Raw genomic sequence first — 17,985 nt, forward strand, 5'->3', positions numbered from 1 at the left:
AAAGTGAAGATGGAATGCTTCTGACGTTGTACTAGGCTTGTCACGGTTTAGCACAGCAATTATGCTTCATGACCAATAGATGTCTTTAAAGTAAGATGTTCGGGATTTGTTATGCGAGCAGACTATTTGCATTAAAGTAAACGAACAATAAATGATTAAAAAATAATGAATTATAAACTCATTACATACCTTATTCACTATACTTCAGGTGTGTGCCTTTGTTGTGATTTTTAGCCAGAAGCATTGTGTGACCCTTATGTGATATGGCAGTGCTATTTAGGCACTTGCACTTAGTGCAAACATCTGTTTTTGTGTTTATTTTGACTTCAACAATATAGTGATACCATAGACTTCATAATGTATTGACGGGGCGCGGGGCCGATTCATAGGGTCCCTATCTCCCTCCAAGCTGACCGAGCGGAAACACAGACAAGAGCTTTTTCCGTTGAAAATTCTTGTGAATAAATGCTTAAATCCCTGATATCTGTATAGATATGGATGTAAAACAGTCTCTATCCTTGGTTAAAAGCAAAAAAAAAAACGTGCAGGTAGCATTTATTTTACGTAAATATTGCGAACTATGAGGCTCGTCAGTAAGTAAATTAGCGGCCGCCAAATGTAAACAAAAAGCTTTTCCTGTTGAAAATTCTTGTGAATAAATGCTTAAATCCCTGAATTCTTTATACATATGGACGTAAAACAGTCTTGATTCTTGGTTAAAAGTAAATTAAAAAAAAACGTGCAGGTAGCATCTATTTTACGTAAATATTGCGAACTATGAGGCTAGTCGGTAAGGAAATTAGCGGCCGCCAAATGTAAACAAAAAGCTTTTTCTGTTGAAAATTCTTGTGAATAAATGCTTAAATCCCTGAATTCTTTATACATATGGACGTAAAACAGTCTTGATTCTTGGTTAAAAGCAAAAAATAAACGTGCAGATAGCATGTATTATACGTAAATATTGCGAAGTATAATGCCAGTGCTGTAGCAGCTAATTTCTCCCATTGATTTTTTTTCACGACATTTCAAAATGCATGCATGGTCCCAAAAATATAATAATTACCTTGAATACTCGAACAAATCACTCCTGAGACAATCTTTCCTGTTTATATGGGGTAAAGCTTTCGTTGTTTTTCAACATGAATCCGGCATTGGTTCGCTGCATGTGTCGCTGCGACCGACTGCGAATAACTGAAGCGGATTGTGGGATGGCCCCCTGCTTGAAGGCGTGGCGCACTGAAGGTCGAATCTGACCCGTCAATCATTATGAAGTCGATGAGTGATACAATAGAAGGACTTTTGTCAATAACTTCAGTTGAAGTTGTTCTCTTATTTTTCACTGAATATTTATTGGAAAATCTTGAAGTTGTTACATTTATTATTATTACAGTATCCATTGGGGCAATGGTCAGCAACCCGCAGCTCTTTGAACCCTCCGATGCAGCTCAGTTTTATATTAAAAAATATTTCATTAAAATTTCTGGCGCTTGTAAGGTTTAGCCAAGAACTTTTGACTTTCCTTTTAGTAGGCAGATTAATTTAGACTCACAGTTTTGTTGTTATTAATGTCTCTTGTGAGTGTTCCGTGAATAAGAGTGAGCACTTGCTAAAATTTAAACTTCTCTATTAATTGAAATATGCACCACAAAAAATACAATCGAGCTGATGTAATCAATTCTAATATCTACTGTGTATGTGCGTGCAGCTCCTAGTGCTATCTTCTCTGTGGAAATTGGGTCGAAACGGCTCTGAGTGTTAAAGGTTGCCGACCCCTGCTGTGGGGCATCACAATACAATTAGCCATCATACAATGTATGTTAAGTCCACGACTGCATATATCTGTTTCGGTATGATAACAGTATCGGATTTTTGGAATTGGACAATTATCGGTATATTGGTTAAAAACATACGCAGATTTTAAGGGGGGCCGAGGGGGCCAAAAACTATCATTGCATGTAATTGACTTTCCGATGAATGATTTTAAAATTAAGTTTTCTGGTAAAATATTGCCTACAAAAGTGGTAAAATATTGTCTACAAAAGTTAAGCAATAAAACATACAACAAAAATTAATGAATGAAATTAATAAAAAAGAGATTTTTATAATGGGTCAAAATTATTTTTGGAACAGATCATGTGACTAGTACCTTAGACGGTCATTTGCATTGCTTATCCAAAACCACCCGAGGACCGAAGAGACAAGATGGATATACGTAATTTTTTCAAACCTAAGCTTTCAAAAGCGACAACAACTACTGAGCTAGAACCAAGGATTGAAAATGTGGACCATGAAACGCCAGAGAGCACCGCCAAAATGGACACTGTCTTTTCATCTGTGTGATTTTGACAAAGATCAGATCACATTTGATGGTGATTTTATGCAGAAATGTGAGAAATTTCAAAAGGTTCAGATACTGTTTCATACTACTGTAAAAGCTCATTTTTAACTTATTGTTATAAATATTCTTGTAAGTTAATTTTATTGCTGACACTGTGTTTCAGGGTGATCAACATGTTGCGCCCCCCATGCTCCAAAAGTCAAACTATGGTTAAAAAGTAATTATCGGAAAACTCTGCTTACAATTTGTGTGTGTGAAACTATCTGCAGTTGGAGATGGGCATTAAATTAGTTTAAAGTGGCATTAAAAGCATTAAATGAGATTTGGTGATACCTGTAGAATCCCTGGCCGAGGACAGGCCATGTTTGTTGACTTTTCTGTCCGTTGACCAGTTTGATCTGGATCAGTGAGATCATGAGAGATAAACTGCCGGCAAATTGTATCGCTTACAAACAGGTAGAATTGGGATTGATCGCCCAGCTGGTCACGGGGTCTAATTTTCGGCACTGTATTACCATTAGAGGCCTGGTGTCGGGTTATTTTCAGTGTGGACTGATGGGATTACTTAGTCTTCCAAGTGAGATGTTCTTATTGGATCTAAACCTGATTTGACTCCAACTTATTGATCTTCTAATCAGTAGTTGCTTCGTCACTTTGTGTCTTGTAATTTACTTGTGACTGCCTACAAATGGATGGAATTAATGACTATTTTTTCTTCTCCTGTTCTAACTTCCAGGCACAGGCACCAGCCTCCTTTCGTCCCTGCAGGACCTGCCCTTGGCTTTCTGGCCCCGCGGATCCAAGCTGGAGAGACATCTCCAGGCCATCTCCGTGCTGCAGTGGGTCGTCACTTTCTTAGCCATGGGTATGTGAGCGTGCGGGTTATTGTACATTTTAGTTGGGCTGAAAGAAAGCTAAGTAAAACCTAAAGAATTAGCATGTAGTCTCATTAGTCCCAAGTAGGTCAGCTCGCTAAGCTGCAGTATTGTATGTGCAGACTCATGCTAGGGCCTTGTGGGGATTCTATGCTCTTTTTAAACTATCTAATTGTATATATCGAGTTCCCATTTTGGTTTCTGACAGTTGTGACCCTTTCCTCCTTCAGGGGCAGTTTGCACTGTGCTGCTAATCTACATGTTCTGCACTGATTGTTGGCTTATCGCTGCCCTTTACACCGCCTGGCTCATTGTTGACTGGAACACCCCAAAACAAGGTATTTATACAGTGGTACTCACTTAAAAAAAAACTAAACATGTGATGAAACTAATGATCTGAAGTTGTAAATTCAACAACAAAAAAATGTGATTACGTCATTGCATCACCAGTGAGTGGTGTGTTTGTTGAGGTGTAAAATTGATTAGGCAATGCACGTACAAAGATCCTGTTCTGTTTGATAATCAATGCTTGTCTCAGGGGCGCCAAAGGGAATTTAGAACTACGTAGGGACAGGGACCGTGTCAATATATATTGAAGATTCAAAACCTTTATTGTCACTTTTCTGTACATGCAAAAGTACAGTGTAAAAATAAAACTTCCTATTACTCATGATAAAGGGATACACAGATAGAAAGACTGTAGTTCTTAAAAGTTAAACGTTATTATGAGTTAAAATAATTTGATATTGAAACCCCTTTTGATGTTTTTGTTTTTATATAATTTGTAAAATTAGTTAAACTAGTAGGTCGCCTTTGTTGTTGACGTCAAAGGGTGGTGACGTCACATGGTTACGCTGCCGGGGTTCCAAAGTATGACTCTTGCGACATAAGCATATCAACTCTTTCAAACCCTTTCAATTTGAACCCGAGCGATATAGTAATGAGCATGACAGCACTGTTGATATTTCGCAAAACGAGCATCAAAAGAAAAATGAACAGGAAAGATGGGATGAGATGAAACCAGAGTACAAAAAAATAAGTGTTCTGCCAAAATGTGCTACACTGTCGAAACGTGCTACAAGAGGCTAATTTGACACCCAAGGTACTATCGTGCGCTTTCAGCTTGTTTTGTTTAGGTGCATATAGACGGGACATACGTAAGCTGCCTTAAGAAAATATTAAATGTAGTAATATCAAATAAGGGTGGTTTAAATATGCTGCGTGACTAATGTGGTCAACAGATCAACAATTTAAAGCTTTAAAGCTACCACAAGAAAAACACAAGAAAACACGATGCTTAAAAGTATGAGAGGGAAACACATGCAAAAACTATTTTGAGGCAATGAAAAGGTAATAAAAGATTCAATAAAAATTAGGACTGTCAAACGATTAAAATTTTTAATCAAGTTAATTACAGCTTAAAAATTAATTAATCGTAATTAATCGCAATTCAAGCCATCTATAAATATTGGAAATAAATATGCCATATTTTTCTGTAAATCATTGTTGGAATGGAAAGATAAGACACAAGACGGATACATACATTCAACATACTGTACATAAGTACTGTATTTGTTTATTATAACAATAAGTCAACAAGATGGCATTAACATTATTAACATTGTAAAAGCGATCCATGTATAGAAAGACTTATAGTTCTTAAAAGATAAATGTTAGTACAAGTTATAGAAATGTTATATTAAAACCAGGGCTGTCAAACGATTAAAAATTTTAATCGAGTTAATTACAGCTTAAAAATAATCGTAATTAATCGCAATTCAAACCATCTCTAAAGTATGCCATATTTTTCTGTAAATTATTGTTGGAATGGAAAGATAAGACACAAGACGGATATATACATTCAACATATGGTACATAAGTACAGTATTTGTTTATTATGACAATAAATCAACAAGATGGCATTAACATTATTAACATTCTGTTAAAGCGATCCATGGATAGAAAGACTTGGAGTTCTTAAAAGATAACTTTTAGTAGAAGTTATAGAAATTTTATATTAAAACCCCTCTTAATGTTTTCGTTTTAATAAAATTTGTAAAATTTTCATAAAAAAAAAAGAACTAGTAGCTCGCCATTGTTGATGTCAATAATTACACAGTGCTCATGGTGCTGAAACCCATAAAATCAGTCGCACCCAAGCGCCAGCAGAGGGCGACAATACACCCAAAAACACAAGTAACAAGTGTACATTACACTGTGCTGTCATTTTAATCTGTTTTGAGCGGGGCATGTGCGTTAAATGCGTCAAATATTTTAACATGATTAATTTAAAAAATTGATTATCGCCCGTTAACGCGATAATTTTGACAGCCCTAATAAAAACACAAATAGTAAGTACTCGCGGCTTTTTCCGATGAGCGCATGTGTTGGACGTCTTACCGCGTAGAAGGTATTGCAGTAACACTGTAGTATCCGTCAAGTGACAGTGACAATCTACGACCCCGCGCGTCCATTGCGTGTTTAAAACATGGTGTCCTATGTAGGTCAAAACATGTTCTAAATATTATACATTTTTAAATCAATGGCAATATTTTATGCGTTTCTAATAACATATATTAGTAAAAGAGAAGAATTGTGGTCTTCATTTAGAAAAAGGGGTGGCGTGCCCTCTCCGGGTCGGGGATGGGATTCTGCCCCAAGTGGAGAAGTTCAAATATCTTGGGGTCTTGTTCAGGAGTGTGGGTAGGAGGGAGCGGGAGATCGACAGGCGAATCGGTGCAGTGTCTGCAGTGTTGCTTACTCTGCACCGGTCTGTAGTGGTAAAGAAGGAGCTGGGCCGAAAGGCGAGGCTCTCGATTTACCAGTCAATCTACGTTCCTACCCTCACCTGTGGTCACGAGCTGTGAGTCGTGACCCAAAGGACAAGATCCCGGATACAAGTGGCCGAAATGAGTTTCCTCTGCAGGGCTGTCCCTTAGAGCAGTGGTCTCCAACCCTGTCTTCAAAGGCCCGCTGTGGGTCGTGGTTTTTGTTTCTGCCGATGCAGCACAGACAGTTGAACCAATGAAGTTTCTGCTAAAACAAGCAGCACTTGATTGCACTTGTAAAACACCAGATTGGTGAAACAGTTGCCACGTTTACATGGAGCCAAATATTCCAATTACAATCGGAATATTTGTTCAAACCGAATAAATGTGTTCCATATAAACACCTCATTCGGAATGAACAGGCCCAAACCGAATGGAATTTCATTCCGATTCACAGAGGTGGAATATTCCTTTTCCCAAACTGATTAGAAGTAAAATTATATCATGTAAACAGGGAAGCGGAATGGTGTCTGGTTGCGTTCTTTCTGCGCATGCTCCGTACTGACGTGGTGACGTCACTCGGTGGCGTAAGTAACGTCACTTGCAACATGGCTTCCAAGCACACGCACAGCGCACCCACACAACTTTTTAAATGAACGGCGTATCATTCTGAAGTTTTGTTTCCACTCGAAAAGTTAAAACAGCAGCTGATCTGACGATCGATCTCCATGTTTTGCAACGTGACGCTTTGTTTTGATTAATCTGCGCATGTCAGACGGCAGTTGTCAAACGTCCTTTCGGAATAAAGGCAGTCACATGTAAACGCTGGATCGGAATAGATGAAGTGACATGTTAACAGCTGATCTGAAATTTCCATTCGGAATGATTTGAATCGGTATGAATAAAAGTCAGCATGTAAGCGTGGCTAGTGTTGTCATTTGTCTGGTTGGAATGAAATCCTGCACACACAGCAGGCCTTTGAGGACCGGGTTGGAGACCACTGCCTTAGGGTGAGAAGCTCGGTCATCCGGGAGAGACTCTGACTGCGTTTAATCGCGGTTTAAATGTGCCCTTGCTCACTTGCCCTAGACACTCCCCTTGGGGAATCCCCACCGCCATCTTAAGACCTCACCGCCATCTTCAGGGCTGTGAATTTGGTGAGAACGACCCTTAGAGGGCTTAGTGATCGAGTCAACAACGATGGTCACTCCAGAGTGCATTGCAATGGTGCAAAAATATGTCCATGCGGTGGTGATAATGAAGCTCAAACACAGTTGGCTGCTGTATATATACAACCAAAGAAGAACAAAATGAATTAAGCTGCCAGCACGGTTTTTGAATGTTATACCGAACTGCCTTTCAAAATGTAAAATTCATCATTGTTCTTAAAAAAAAATTAAAATTAAAAAAATAGATTGTATGTGGCAGTTATGGCACAACGTAAGGAATCACAGGAGTGCCAGAATAAAAAAAAAAAACACATGAATAAATAAATAAATATAAAGAGAAATAAATTAATAAATAAAAAGTAATGTAACTTTTTTATCGACTTTCACTTTTGCCATTAAAAAAAAAGGAAAAAACAATGACAATTTTTGTCATTGATGTTTTTAATTCGCTTGCCTTTTCTATTTTACTGTTAACGAAAGGAATGGTCAATCAAATGGCGTTGGGAGGGACCGAAACTAAGCTTCAAATAGGTTAAATGTATTTAAACAACAAATCTGACTACACATTATAAGGTACAGACAAATAAATGAATAAATAATGAATTGCCCAAATAAAATTTTATACAAAACTAATAATTCTGATAATTCCCAGGTACCAATGTTTTGCCATCAAGCGCGGAATACGGAATACGTTTCCGTCTTATTGACATGTCAGGTTGTACTAGCTGCGGAACTCAAAATGTTGACTGGACTATTATGGACTATGCACATTAACACAATATAATAGTATACAAAATACAATATAACACAATCGACCAAAGTATATCAGTAGGCACGTCCTGAAGTCTTTCTGACAGTTTTCTACTCTCCTGTTTATTACTACAACATAATCAAAAACTGAAATTATGGCTTTTATTTTTTGGTATGCCACCCCAAGGTTTTAAGTGGCCCCATTTGGCCACCCCTAAGAAGAATTTCTGGAGGCGCCACTGATTTGGAATATGCAGTCTCGCGCAACATGTGGTTGATCCATGATTGTCTGGCCTGTGAGTGAACGAGGGCGTGTTTCATTTACGTCTTTCGCTCCCCCTCCGCCCACTTTCCCTCTGCCCTCCAAGTGGGCTCCATGTGACATCATAGCAAGTACTCAGGGCAATTGAGCGAGGGCAACTCAAACAGTGATTGGAACGCAGCCTCTGTGTCGAGCTTCTACTCCTCCGTGTTGAGAGGAGCCAGTTGAAGTGGCTTGGGCATCTGGTTTGGATGCCTCCTGGACGCCTCCCTGGAGAGGCGTTCCGGGCATGTTCAACTGGTGGGAGGCCCCGGGAACGACCTAGGACACGCTGGAGAGACTATGTCTCTCGGCTGACCTGGGAGCGCCTTGGGATCCTGCCGGAGGAGATGGTTGAAGTGGTTGGAGAGAGGGAAGTCTGGGCTTCCCTGCTAAAGCTGCTGCCTCCGCAACCCGACCCCGGATTAAGCGGTAGATGATGGATGGATGGAGAACAATTGTGGCTTATTAGAGCCTATAAGTCTTTAAGTCAGAGGTTCCCTTTAACTCAAGAGTTTGAGTAGAAGATTCCCATTCTTAACTCATTCGCTAACTAAGACGTAAGTTGTTTATGATGTCCAACTGCTCAAAACTAAAGAATGAAAAAAAGTAGAAACAAACCTTTTTTAACAATGAAAGAAGGGAATTAATCGTCCTTTTTGGAAGTTCTTTGTTCATGCTAACATAGAACACAATATTCTGAGGCGCTTGAAAGATCAGTCAAAATTATCACAACTGGCCAGTTACAGGAGAAGTAACGTATTTTGAGTAATGGAAACTTATTTCATAAAGTCAAAAAATGTAATTTGTAAACTTGATTAAATGAGTTGCGTTAACTTGTATGCAGAGGTGGGTAGTAATGTTACATTTACGCAGTTACATTTACTTGAGTAACTTTTTGAGAAAAATGTAGTTTTACTAAGCCATACTTTTTACTTTTACTACTCATTCTTACCCACTTAATACATTTTCCTTTTTATTCTACATATTAGATTTAACTTTTTTTTTTTTTTTTTTTTTGCCAGGGACTCCAACAGTAGCGCTACCAGTTTCACAAATGAGACGTCGCAACAATAATCACATCTCCATTATATCAATCGGATTCTAGCTTGCTGTCCTATGATCACGGCAACCTGTTCAATCACGTGGCGTCTTTAAAGCACAGTAAAAAAAGAAGTATTTGACATAAAACGCTGCCGTCAAAATGACTCGAAAGCACAGATTTTAACCTCTGTTTTTATTTGGCACTGATTGGCTAAGGCATGGGTGTCCAAACTTTTTGCAAAGGGGGCCAGATTTGGTGTGGTAAAAATGTGGGGGGCCGACCTTGGCTGACGTCCTTTACGTAGAACAATATATTTAAGCAAATTTTAGCAAGCCATTCTGTGCGTCACATTTGATTTATTATTTTTTTAAATTAATAATTTCATCAATCTTGCAACTTGCCTTTGTGGCGTTCTTTCGCCTCTTGGGCTCTTGCGAAATACTGCTGCTGTGAAATTAAACTACCTTCAAGTTGCTTCAATTTCTCGCTGCGTATCTTCCCTGTAATCTTGTCGGACATGTCAGCGTGTCTTGTTTGGTAATATCGCCTCACGTTGAACTCTTTAAAAACAGCGACTGTCTCTTTGCAAATGAGGCAGACACAGTTGTTGCGTATTTAAGTGAAGAAATAGTCCAATTTCCACCTGTCCTTGAAGCGTCGGCCGTCGCAGTCAACTTTCTTTTCTTTCTTTTTTTGTTGATTGTCGCAATTTTAGAAAATTGAAAGTAAAGGGTCACACAGGGTAATGTTGCTTAGAGTGCTGCTGCCTTTTAGTGGGTAAATGAGGAGCAGCATTTAGTGTGTAAGCTACATCATATGCTAGTAGCAGTACTGCTGACCAATTTATTAAGTCTGTGTGCGTGCCAGACGTTATTGACTTTATGACAGAGGCTGGGGGCCGGATGAAATATGACCACGGGCCGCATTTGGCCCCCGGGCCGGACTTTGGACATGTCTGGGCTAAGGTAAACCGGAGATATTATCCTTTTAATTTCATGATAGGAAATAAGTTTTCTCCACTAGAGGGCAGTCATGCTCTTTGGACGAATGATGCCTCATTTTTTTTTCTCTCACGGGAATTCAGGTGCGCTAGAAGTCACTCACAGCAGGTGGTGCTGAGGATCTTGTTAAGTGTTTCCCATCCAATAACAGCCGTTTCTGTCCAAATTTGTCATGCCTGCGCGTTTTCTCCATACAAGGCGTGCACAATGGCAGTACACACACATGCTGGATAGTTTATGTACTACTACACGGCTACTACAAAGACAGTGCTCTATTTCACCTACAGTGTGTGTTGGAGTTTTTGTACTGGAAATAAAAGAGCCTGTGTATTATAACGCAAATCAATGCAGCTAGACGGTGCAATGACACACGAACACATTTGAAAACTAAAAGGTCCAATAAGCCTTGGTTCGACCCCCCCTTTTCACAATGCTAAAATCAATTGCACACGAATATCCAACAGCGCTCTGCACGGCGGCAGCTCAACAGCAACAACAAATGATAAAATGGCTACAACGCAAGCATGTCTTACCTATTTGAAGACACCAAAGATAGATAGAACTATCATCATAATCATCATTTCGACCTTGAATTGAATTTGAGAAAATGTTGCCGTTTTTGTAAAGAAAAAAAAAAATCGTTAATTTCTCTTTGTGCCATGTTAACGCCGCCTCCGTCAACAGGTAATTTTTCCAATAGTGCATTATTCAACATGACCCAGTAGCAAGCAAGGTGTCAGGTGGTGACCATGTTATTAAAAAAAAATCAACATATATATTTAATCCCCAAAGCTAAATACACTATTGTTTCAATGTTTTATTTATTTATTTATTTTTTAACACACACACAAACAGTAACTACCAAAACACTTTTTTTCCTACCCAACACAAAGGGGTACTTCAGCACCCCGCTCCTTGCTCCTCTGCCAGAATTCAATGACCCCCCCCCCCTCCCCTTTGGCGTAATGTTGTTATGTAATAGGTTTTAGTCTTCTTCTTGTAAGTATAACAGTTTATATAGATAAATTAAACATCCTTAGCAGTTACAATGTTACTCTTTACTTGAGTATTCTTTTCACCAAATACTTTTTTTACTTGTATTGTTTTTTGGAATGACCACTTTTAGAAGAGTATTATTATTTTGAAGTAATGCTACTCTCATTTGAGTACATTTTTTGGCTACTCTACCCACCTTTGCTTGTATGATTACGTTTGTGGGCTATTTGTGTGTAAACAGAACTTAAAATGATAAGTTTTGTTTTCCATCAAATGTGAAATTGGTTGACTTGAAATTTCAAGTTCTGCCAAGATTATTATTTTTATTATTATTACTTTTTTTTTTTACAATGTGTAGTGTGAGCTAAATGACAGTGTCTCTCTGGGACTCAGCTAAAGTCCAAGACACGTGTGCCTACAGAATGTTTGTTTGGATATGAGTCATACATTGCTGGCCAATGTCAGACAAAATCTCCCTGATGCTCCATTGGGCGTTTTGGATCATGATCTCGATACCTTCAAAGCATTAGTGGATGGGTCTCATCATATCAGTGCTGCTGATTTCATTTTAATTGAAGTCTGTGTTATATAAAGCCCCCCCCCCCCCAACCATATAATTGCAATATTGCAATGTTGTGAGAGTTTCATTCTACTAAATTAGAAATAATAATAAGAAAAAAAAAAAAAGGACTATCGGATTTGGGGCATTGACCCTCGAGCATAAACAAACAATACATTGACCTACAGGTGAGTGCTGAGTCTGAATTTTGAGGCTCAGCAGCAAGGTTATTATTGTTAACAAGAACAAGTGAAATAGCAAAAACTTGAATTTAAAAAAACATTTTTGTTAACGGATGTAAATAGAAACTAAACAAGGGAAAAAAACAGGAACTGAAACAGTATTTGTGTGTTCACATAACTAAAATGTATTGAAATTTAAGACACATCACTTTGTTTTTGTATTTTATTCCCGAGAAGCCACATTTACACGTAAATATAACAAAATGTGAAAAATTAATGATTGCATTTTTAAAAAATAGTTGCATTTTCTCTCTCTGAATCTTCCACCTAACAAATAACCAAATTTGTGTAATACAAATAATAATGCATTTTCATGCATTCTATAGATTTGTGAAGAAGAAACTCTACTCTTACTCGCTACTTTGGGCTACACTTGTCGTTAAAATTTTCCTCTTTATTTTACATATTACATTTTCCTTCATTTGCAAGTGATGCCAACAGTAGCACTACCAGTTTTACCAATGAGACCTCGCAACAATAATCACGACTCCATGAAACCAATCAGACTCGAGTTTGCCAACCTCTTTGCCAGTTTTTATTTGGCACTGATTGACCATGGAAAATTGGATATATGAGCCTTTTAGTTTCATAATAGGAAATATGTTTTCTCCACAACAGGGCACTCATGGTCTTAGGACAAATAATAATTTATTTCTGTAGATTTTTTTTTTCTCGCGCTGGAATTCAATATTTTTGTTTTTTTGTATTTCTTTGGCTTAATTGGGTTAGATAATAGATTATATAGTACAGTAGAGTAATAACAGTTCATACAGATAACTTTGTGCTGGGAAAAAATACCATTGTTGAAAAAAAGAATCAAACATCATAAGCAGTTACTCACAATGTTACACATTACTTGATTATTCTTTTCACCAAATACTTTTTTACATGTACTTGAGTGCATTTTTTAGATGACTACTTTTCCTTGAGTAATATTATTTAAAAGTAACACTACTCTTACTTGAGTAGTTTTGGCTACTCTATGTACCTCTGCTGGCCTTTGAGTAAGACACCATACCTAGTATAGTACACAAAATATTTATTTACAGTATTTATTCATCTTTTTTTCCCGAACCAGGTGGCAGGAGATCATCATGGGTAAGAAGTTGGACAGTGTGGACATACTTTCGAGACTACTTTCCAATAAGGGTAAGTACCTTACACTTTTCAATTTGTTGTTGCTCTTTGAGACAACCTCACCCATTATCAATAACTGAAGCTCAATGAATAGCCATGGTGCATTGGTATTATTTTTGAACAAAGAAACGATACATACAGCTGATTAAGTTGTTGTCAATATCCGGTTATGTCATATATGACTTAATAAGAGATAAACTTATCAGAGCTAGGTTTGCCTATCAACTGTCTGTAAAGACCTTGATGTGACTTTGTCCTGGTTGATAGGATAAAAGATGATGAAAGATGTTTTTTATTCCATTGTTGTTTTTATTTTTCCCCTCCTTTTTCTTCTTTTGCTTTTGTGTACATCCCTGGCCAAAGTGTGAATGTTCTGTTTTTTAACAGGACATTGTATGTTATTAGGCATCTCGAAGACCTCCGTGAAGTTGGCACCCCTTCAGACGGATATTTAAGAAAAAATGTAATTCATTTGTGCTAGATTTGTGCTCGTGTGGGCTGAAAAAATTTTTTCGTTTGTGCTGCTATCGTTTTTGAGATATTAACAAATCTTTTATACAGTGGTATGAAAAGGTATCTGGACCTTTTAGAATTTGTCACATTTCTGCATAAAATCACCATCAAATGTGATCTGATCTTTGCCAAAATCACACAGATGAAAATACAGTGTCTGCTTTAACCCAAACATTTATAGGTTTAAATGTTTTAATGAGGATAGCATGGGGGAAAAATAGGTAAGTGAACCCTCTGCCTAAGGAGACTTTAAGAGCAATTGAAACCAATATTTACCAAACATTTTAAGTCAGGTGTGTGCCCAATCACTGATGAGTGGTTTAAAGTTGCCCTGCCCACTATAAAACACACACCTGCTAAGAAATGTCTTGATGAGAAGCATTGTCTGATGTGCATCATGGCTCGGTCAAAAGAGCTGTCTGAAGACCTACAATCAAGGATTGTTGACTTCGCTAAAAGTCTGGATTTTCATTTTCTGACAGTCAGAGAAATTGTCCACAAATGGAGAGAGTTTGTCACTGTTGCTTCGCTCCCATGGAGTAGCTGTACACCAAAGATGATGCCAACAGTTCAGCACAGAATACCCAGAGATGTAAAAAAATAACCCTAGAGTGTCTGCTTAAGACTTACAGACTCACAGAAATCATGGGCACAGTTTAATAGCTCTGTCATCAACTATATGGAAGCCACTGCTGTCAAAAAAAAAAAAAAAAAAAAAATGCTCGTTTAATGTTCGCAAAAAGGCACTTTAGCACTCCACAGAAGTTTTGGCAAAATATTTTGTGGACTGATGAAACCAAAGTTAAATTGTTTGGGAGTAACACACACATGTGTGGAGGAAAAATGGAACAGCTCAACAACATCAACACCTCATCCCCACCGTGAAGCATGGTGGAGGGAGCAATATGATTTGGGACTGTTTTGGTGCCTCAGGGCCTGGACAACTTGCAATCATTAATGGAAGAATGAATTCAAAAGTTTATCAGGATGTTTTGCAGGAAAACCCTAGGCCGTCTGTCAGACAGTTGAAGCTAAAAATGAGGATGGATGCTGCAACAAGACAATGATCCAAAACACAGAAGTAAATCAACTTCAGAATGTTTTCAGAAGAACAAAATACACGTTCTGGAGTGGCCAAGTCAAAGTCCAGACTTGAACCCCATTGAGTTGCTGTGGCATGACCTAAAGACACTTCATGCCAGACATCCCAGAAATCTGACTATAGCAGTTTTGTAGAGAAAAATGGTCCAGGATTAGTCTGATCGATGTGCCAGACTGATCTGCAGCTACAGGAAGCGTCTGTTAGAAGTTATTGCTGCCAAAGGGGTGGGGCACAAAATATTACATGTGATGGTTCACTTACTTATTTTTCCACCTTCTGTCATTGTTTGCATACTATCTTCATTAAAATATGAAAATCTATAAATGTGTAGGTGGTTTTATTTAAAGCAGACAGTTTTTTTCATCTGTATGATTTTGACAAAGATCAGATCACATTTGATGGTGATATTATGCAGAAATGTGAGTAATTCCAAAAGTTTCGGATACTTTTTCATACCACTGTATCTCAATCACAGGTCAACCAGCCCCCTATTTGGATTAAAAATGGCAAAAAAAAAAAGTGTCAATAATATGTGCTATGTTTGTGCTGGTTTGTACTGTAAAAAATTTTGTTTGTGCTTCTATTATTTTTGAGATATTGAGATATTAATTTTGAATGATGACGTGACTCGCAGCCAACCATTTATTGCCATTTGTGTGTGCTATGTTTGCACTAGTTGTTGGGACACCTTTCTGTTATTGAGAGAGTTTGTACGCTTCGTCAGCCACGACGGAGGTGCTGCGATTGACGTCATCACTCGAAATTAATATTTCACAAACAAACATTTTTACAGCACAATTGTAGAATAAACGAATGGCACCATTTTGGGCACCATTTTCCAATAAACTGGGAACTGCATGACGTCATTACTCGAAATTATTATCTCCAAAATGATGGCAGAACAAACTACATTTTTTTTACAGGACAAACCAGCACAAACGTAGCACAAACAATTGACACCATTTCTAATTAAAATGGGGGGCTGGTTGAAGTCGGATTGGCCTATAAAAGAATTGTTAATATCTCAAAAACCACAGTAGCCCTAACAAAAAAATTTATTAACACAAACGGGTGACATAATTTTTCAATAAATTTGCATCTTATGGGGGGGCAACTTCACAGAGGTATTTTTAAGTCAAGTAAGGTTTGATGGAGCAGAGAGTAGTATCTACAGTGTATTGCAGAAAACAAGTCATAACTTTTGAGGATGAACTTTGTCCATTATATTGATCTGTACTTTGTATATATGTACCCCCACTGTGACCATTTGTGTTACCTCGATGCTTGTTGTCATCTTAAGAAATATCAGTATTGCCTAAGGAGCAAACCAAAGGTCTCGCAATTTTTGCTAAGTCTGCCTTTAAAACTTGCCACCATTTGTACTTACCCACAGACAGCTCTTCTCTGAATTGCCAGAATGTTTCTGCAACATAATCAATTTGTAGATTGATTACTATCAATGGACAGTGAACAACTGACTGCTATTTACATGAGCTGGAGGCTAATTGAACAAAGTCCAAAGCAGCATTAAAAAGGAGTCAGACGTATGACTTGTATGAAAGCTGTTATATGACAGTCTAACCGTGTCTCAACACTAAAAGCAAGGACTTGAATAATGTTTTTGGTTTCAGCGAAACCAAAGAATTCTGTTCCCTTTGGTTGACTCTAATCACCATGACAACCAGGTGGTGTCTTGGGATCTTAAATGTGATCTTATTTGCTCCTGTGGTTATGTAACAGTTGTTTGACCAGCTCCTAATGGTGTACACATTGAGTCAGAAGATCATAAGTCTTCTCAGATAAGTGAACATATGACTTTGTCTTTGCAATTTGAAATAACCACCAAGTTGAATTTGAAATATCAGTCCTGGTCATGGCAACCTGAAGAGATCAGGGTCATTATTTTATGAGAGCTGTTAAGGTATATTTCCTTGATAAGGATGCCCTGGTTTCTTTGTTCCAATAACACACTACTGTAGTCTGAATTGGTTTAACGTTTTAATGGAAAACAATTGTTATAATGTAGACAAATAATATGCCATTTTTAAGTACAATGCCAACCTTTCAGATTTTTTATAACCAATTTGTACAAAATCGCATGTTTGATTTCCCTTATTTTAGCATTTTCACACATTGTTTTTGTCGTCCAACTGTAGTCAGATTACACACACAGCCAGTTAAAATTTGTTGTAAGAAATCATTCTTGCAAGAATCTGCTTTTTTATGATCTATGCAAAAATTATGTCTACTTTTGTAACTCCCTCCAAAATGATTTATTATAATTACGGAGACACACACATTTAAACATGTACATATACAGGTAGTCCCAGGGTTACGAATGAGTTCCGTTCCTTCATTGGCGATGTAACCTGAATTTCCGCGTAAATTGAAATCAACCCTTTAAGAACCCCTAAATACCCCCTAAATCTCAAAATGACTATCCAAAAACATGTACTGTGGTACCTCTACATACGATCGCTTCGACATACGATCTTTGCTACATCTGACGTAAAAATTTGACTCGCCATTTTTTTTCCTACATCCGACGACATGCTCGAAATACGATGACATGGCCGCAGTTTCTTTGTTTTCCCGCTAGACGGACGCACGGCGGATTTTCCTGTGAGAGAAATCAACATGGGTTCCAACAATGTTAGTGCAGGTGGTGGAAAAAAAAGGAAAAGGGTGAGGCCTACCATTGTAATGAAGATGGAAATGATAGAAAAATATGAGCGTGGTGTGCACGCCCGTGAACTCGACAATACGGCCGTAGACTATCTGTGATCTCGGCGGTCCTCTTCCGTTCGCCACTCTTTATAAGTTAGTGACAGTTATTATTATTGTAACATCAGCAAAAAAGCCGCTAGCTTTGTCAGGTTTTTAATCATTAATTTCAGAACTTGTGCAACACAACATGCCTATTGTTTGCCGCAGCTGAACCCTACAACAGAACATGAAAAATGAAAGTAAAAAGTCCTCTCTCACTCTGTTATGTCAGCCACGGGGTGCATTCAGGTACACCACGCAAAAATACATCTGCCACATTAGAACCTGATTTGTTACATTATTATAGATATTATTATTACTATTATTATATTATTATTCCATTTATTATTCATAATGTATTTGTTTTGCTTTGTGTAATTGCCATTTGCAAAAGTACCAGCAGTATTTATTTGGGATTTAGTG

At 37.9% G+C, this 17,985-nt stretch overlaps 1 protein-coding gene across 1 annotated transcript in view; it reads left to right on the top strand.

Moving 5' to 3' along the window:
- The window catches only part of dgat2 (diacylglycerol O-acyltransferase 2), a 34,781-nt gene that overhangs the window by 1,703 nt on the left and 15,093 nt on the right, over positions 1–17,985 (top strand). Inside the window, exons 2-4 of the mRNA XM_057821417.1 lie at positions 3,075–3,203; positions 3,444–3,551; positions 13,123–13,193. Of these exons, the coding sequence (XP_057677400.1) occupies positions 3,075–3,203; positions 3,444–3,551; positions 13,123–13,193 (308 nt within the window). The remainder of the gene's footprint in view (positions 1–3,074; positions 3,204–3,443; positions 3,552–13,122; positions 13,194–17,985) is intronic.

Source organism: Corythoichthys intestinalis, chromosome 18 (genome assembly GCF_030265065.1).
Source record: "Corythoichthys intestinalis isolate RoL2023-P3 chromosome 18, ASM3026506v1, whole genome shotgun sequence".
NCBI lineage: Eukaryota > Metazoa > Chordata > Actinopteri > Syngnathiformes > Syngnathidae > Corythoichthys > Corythoichthys intestinalis.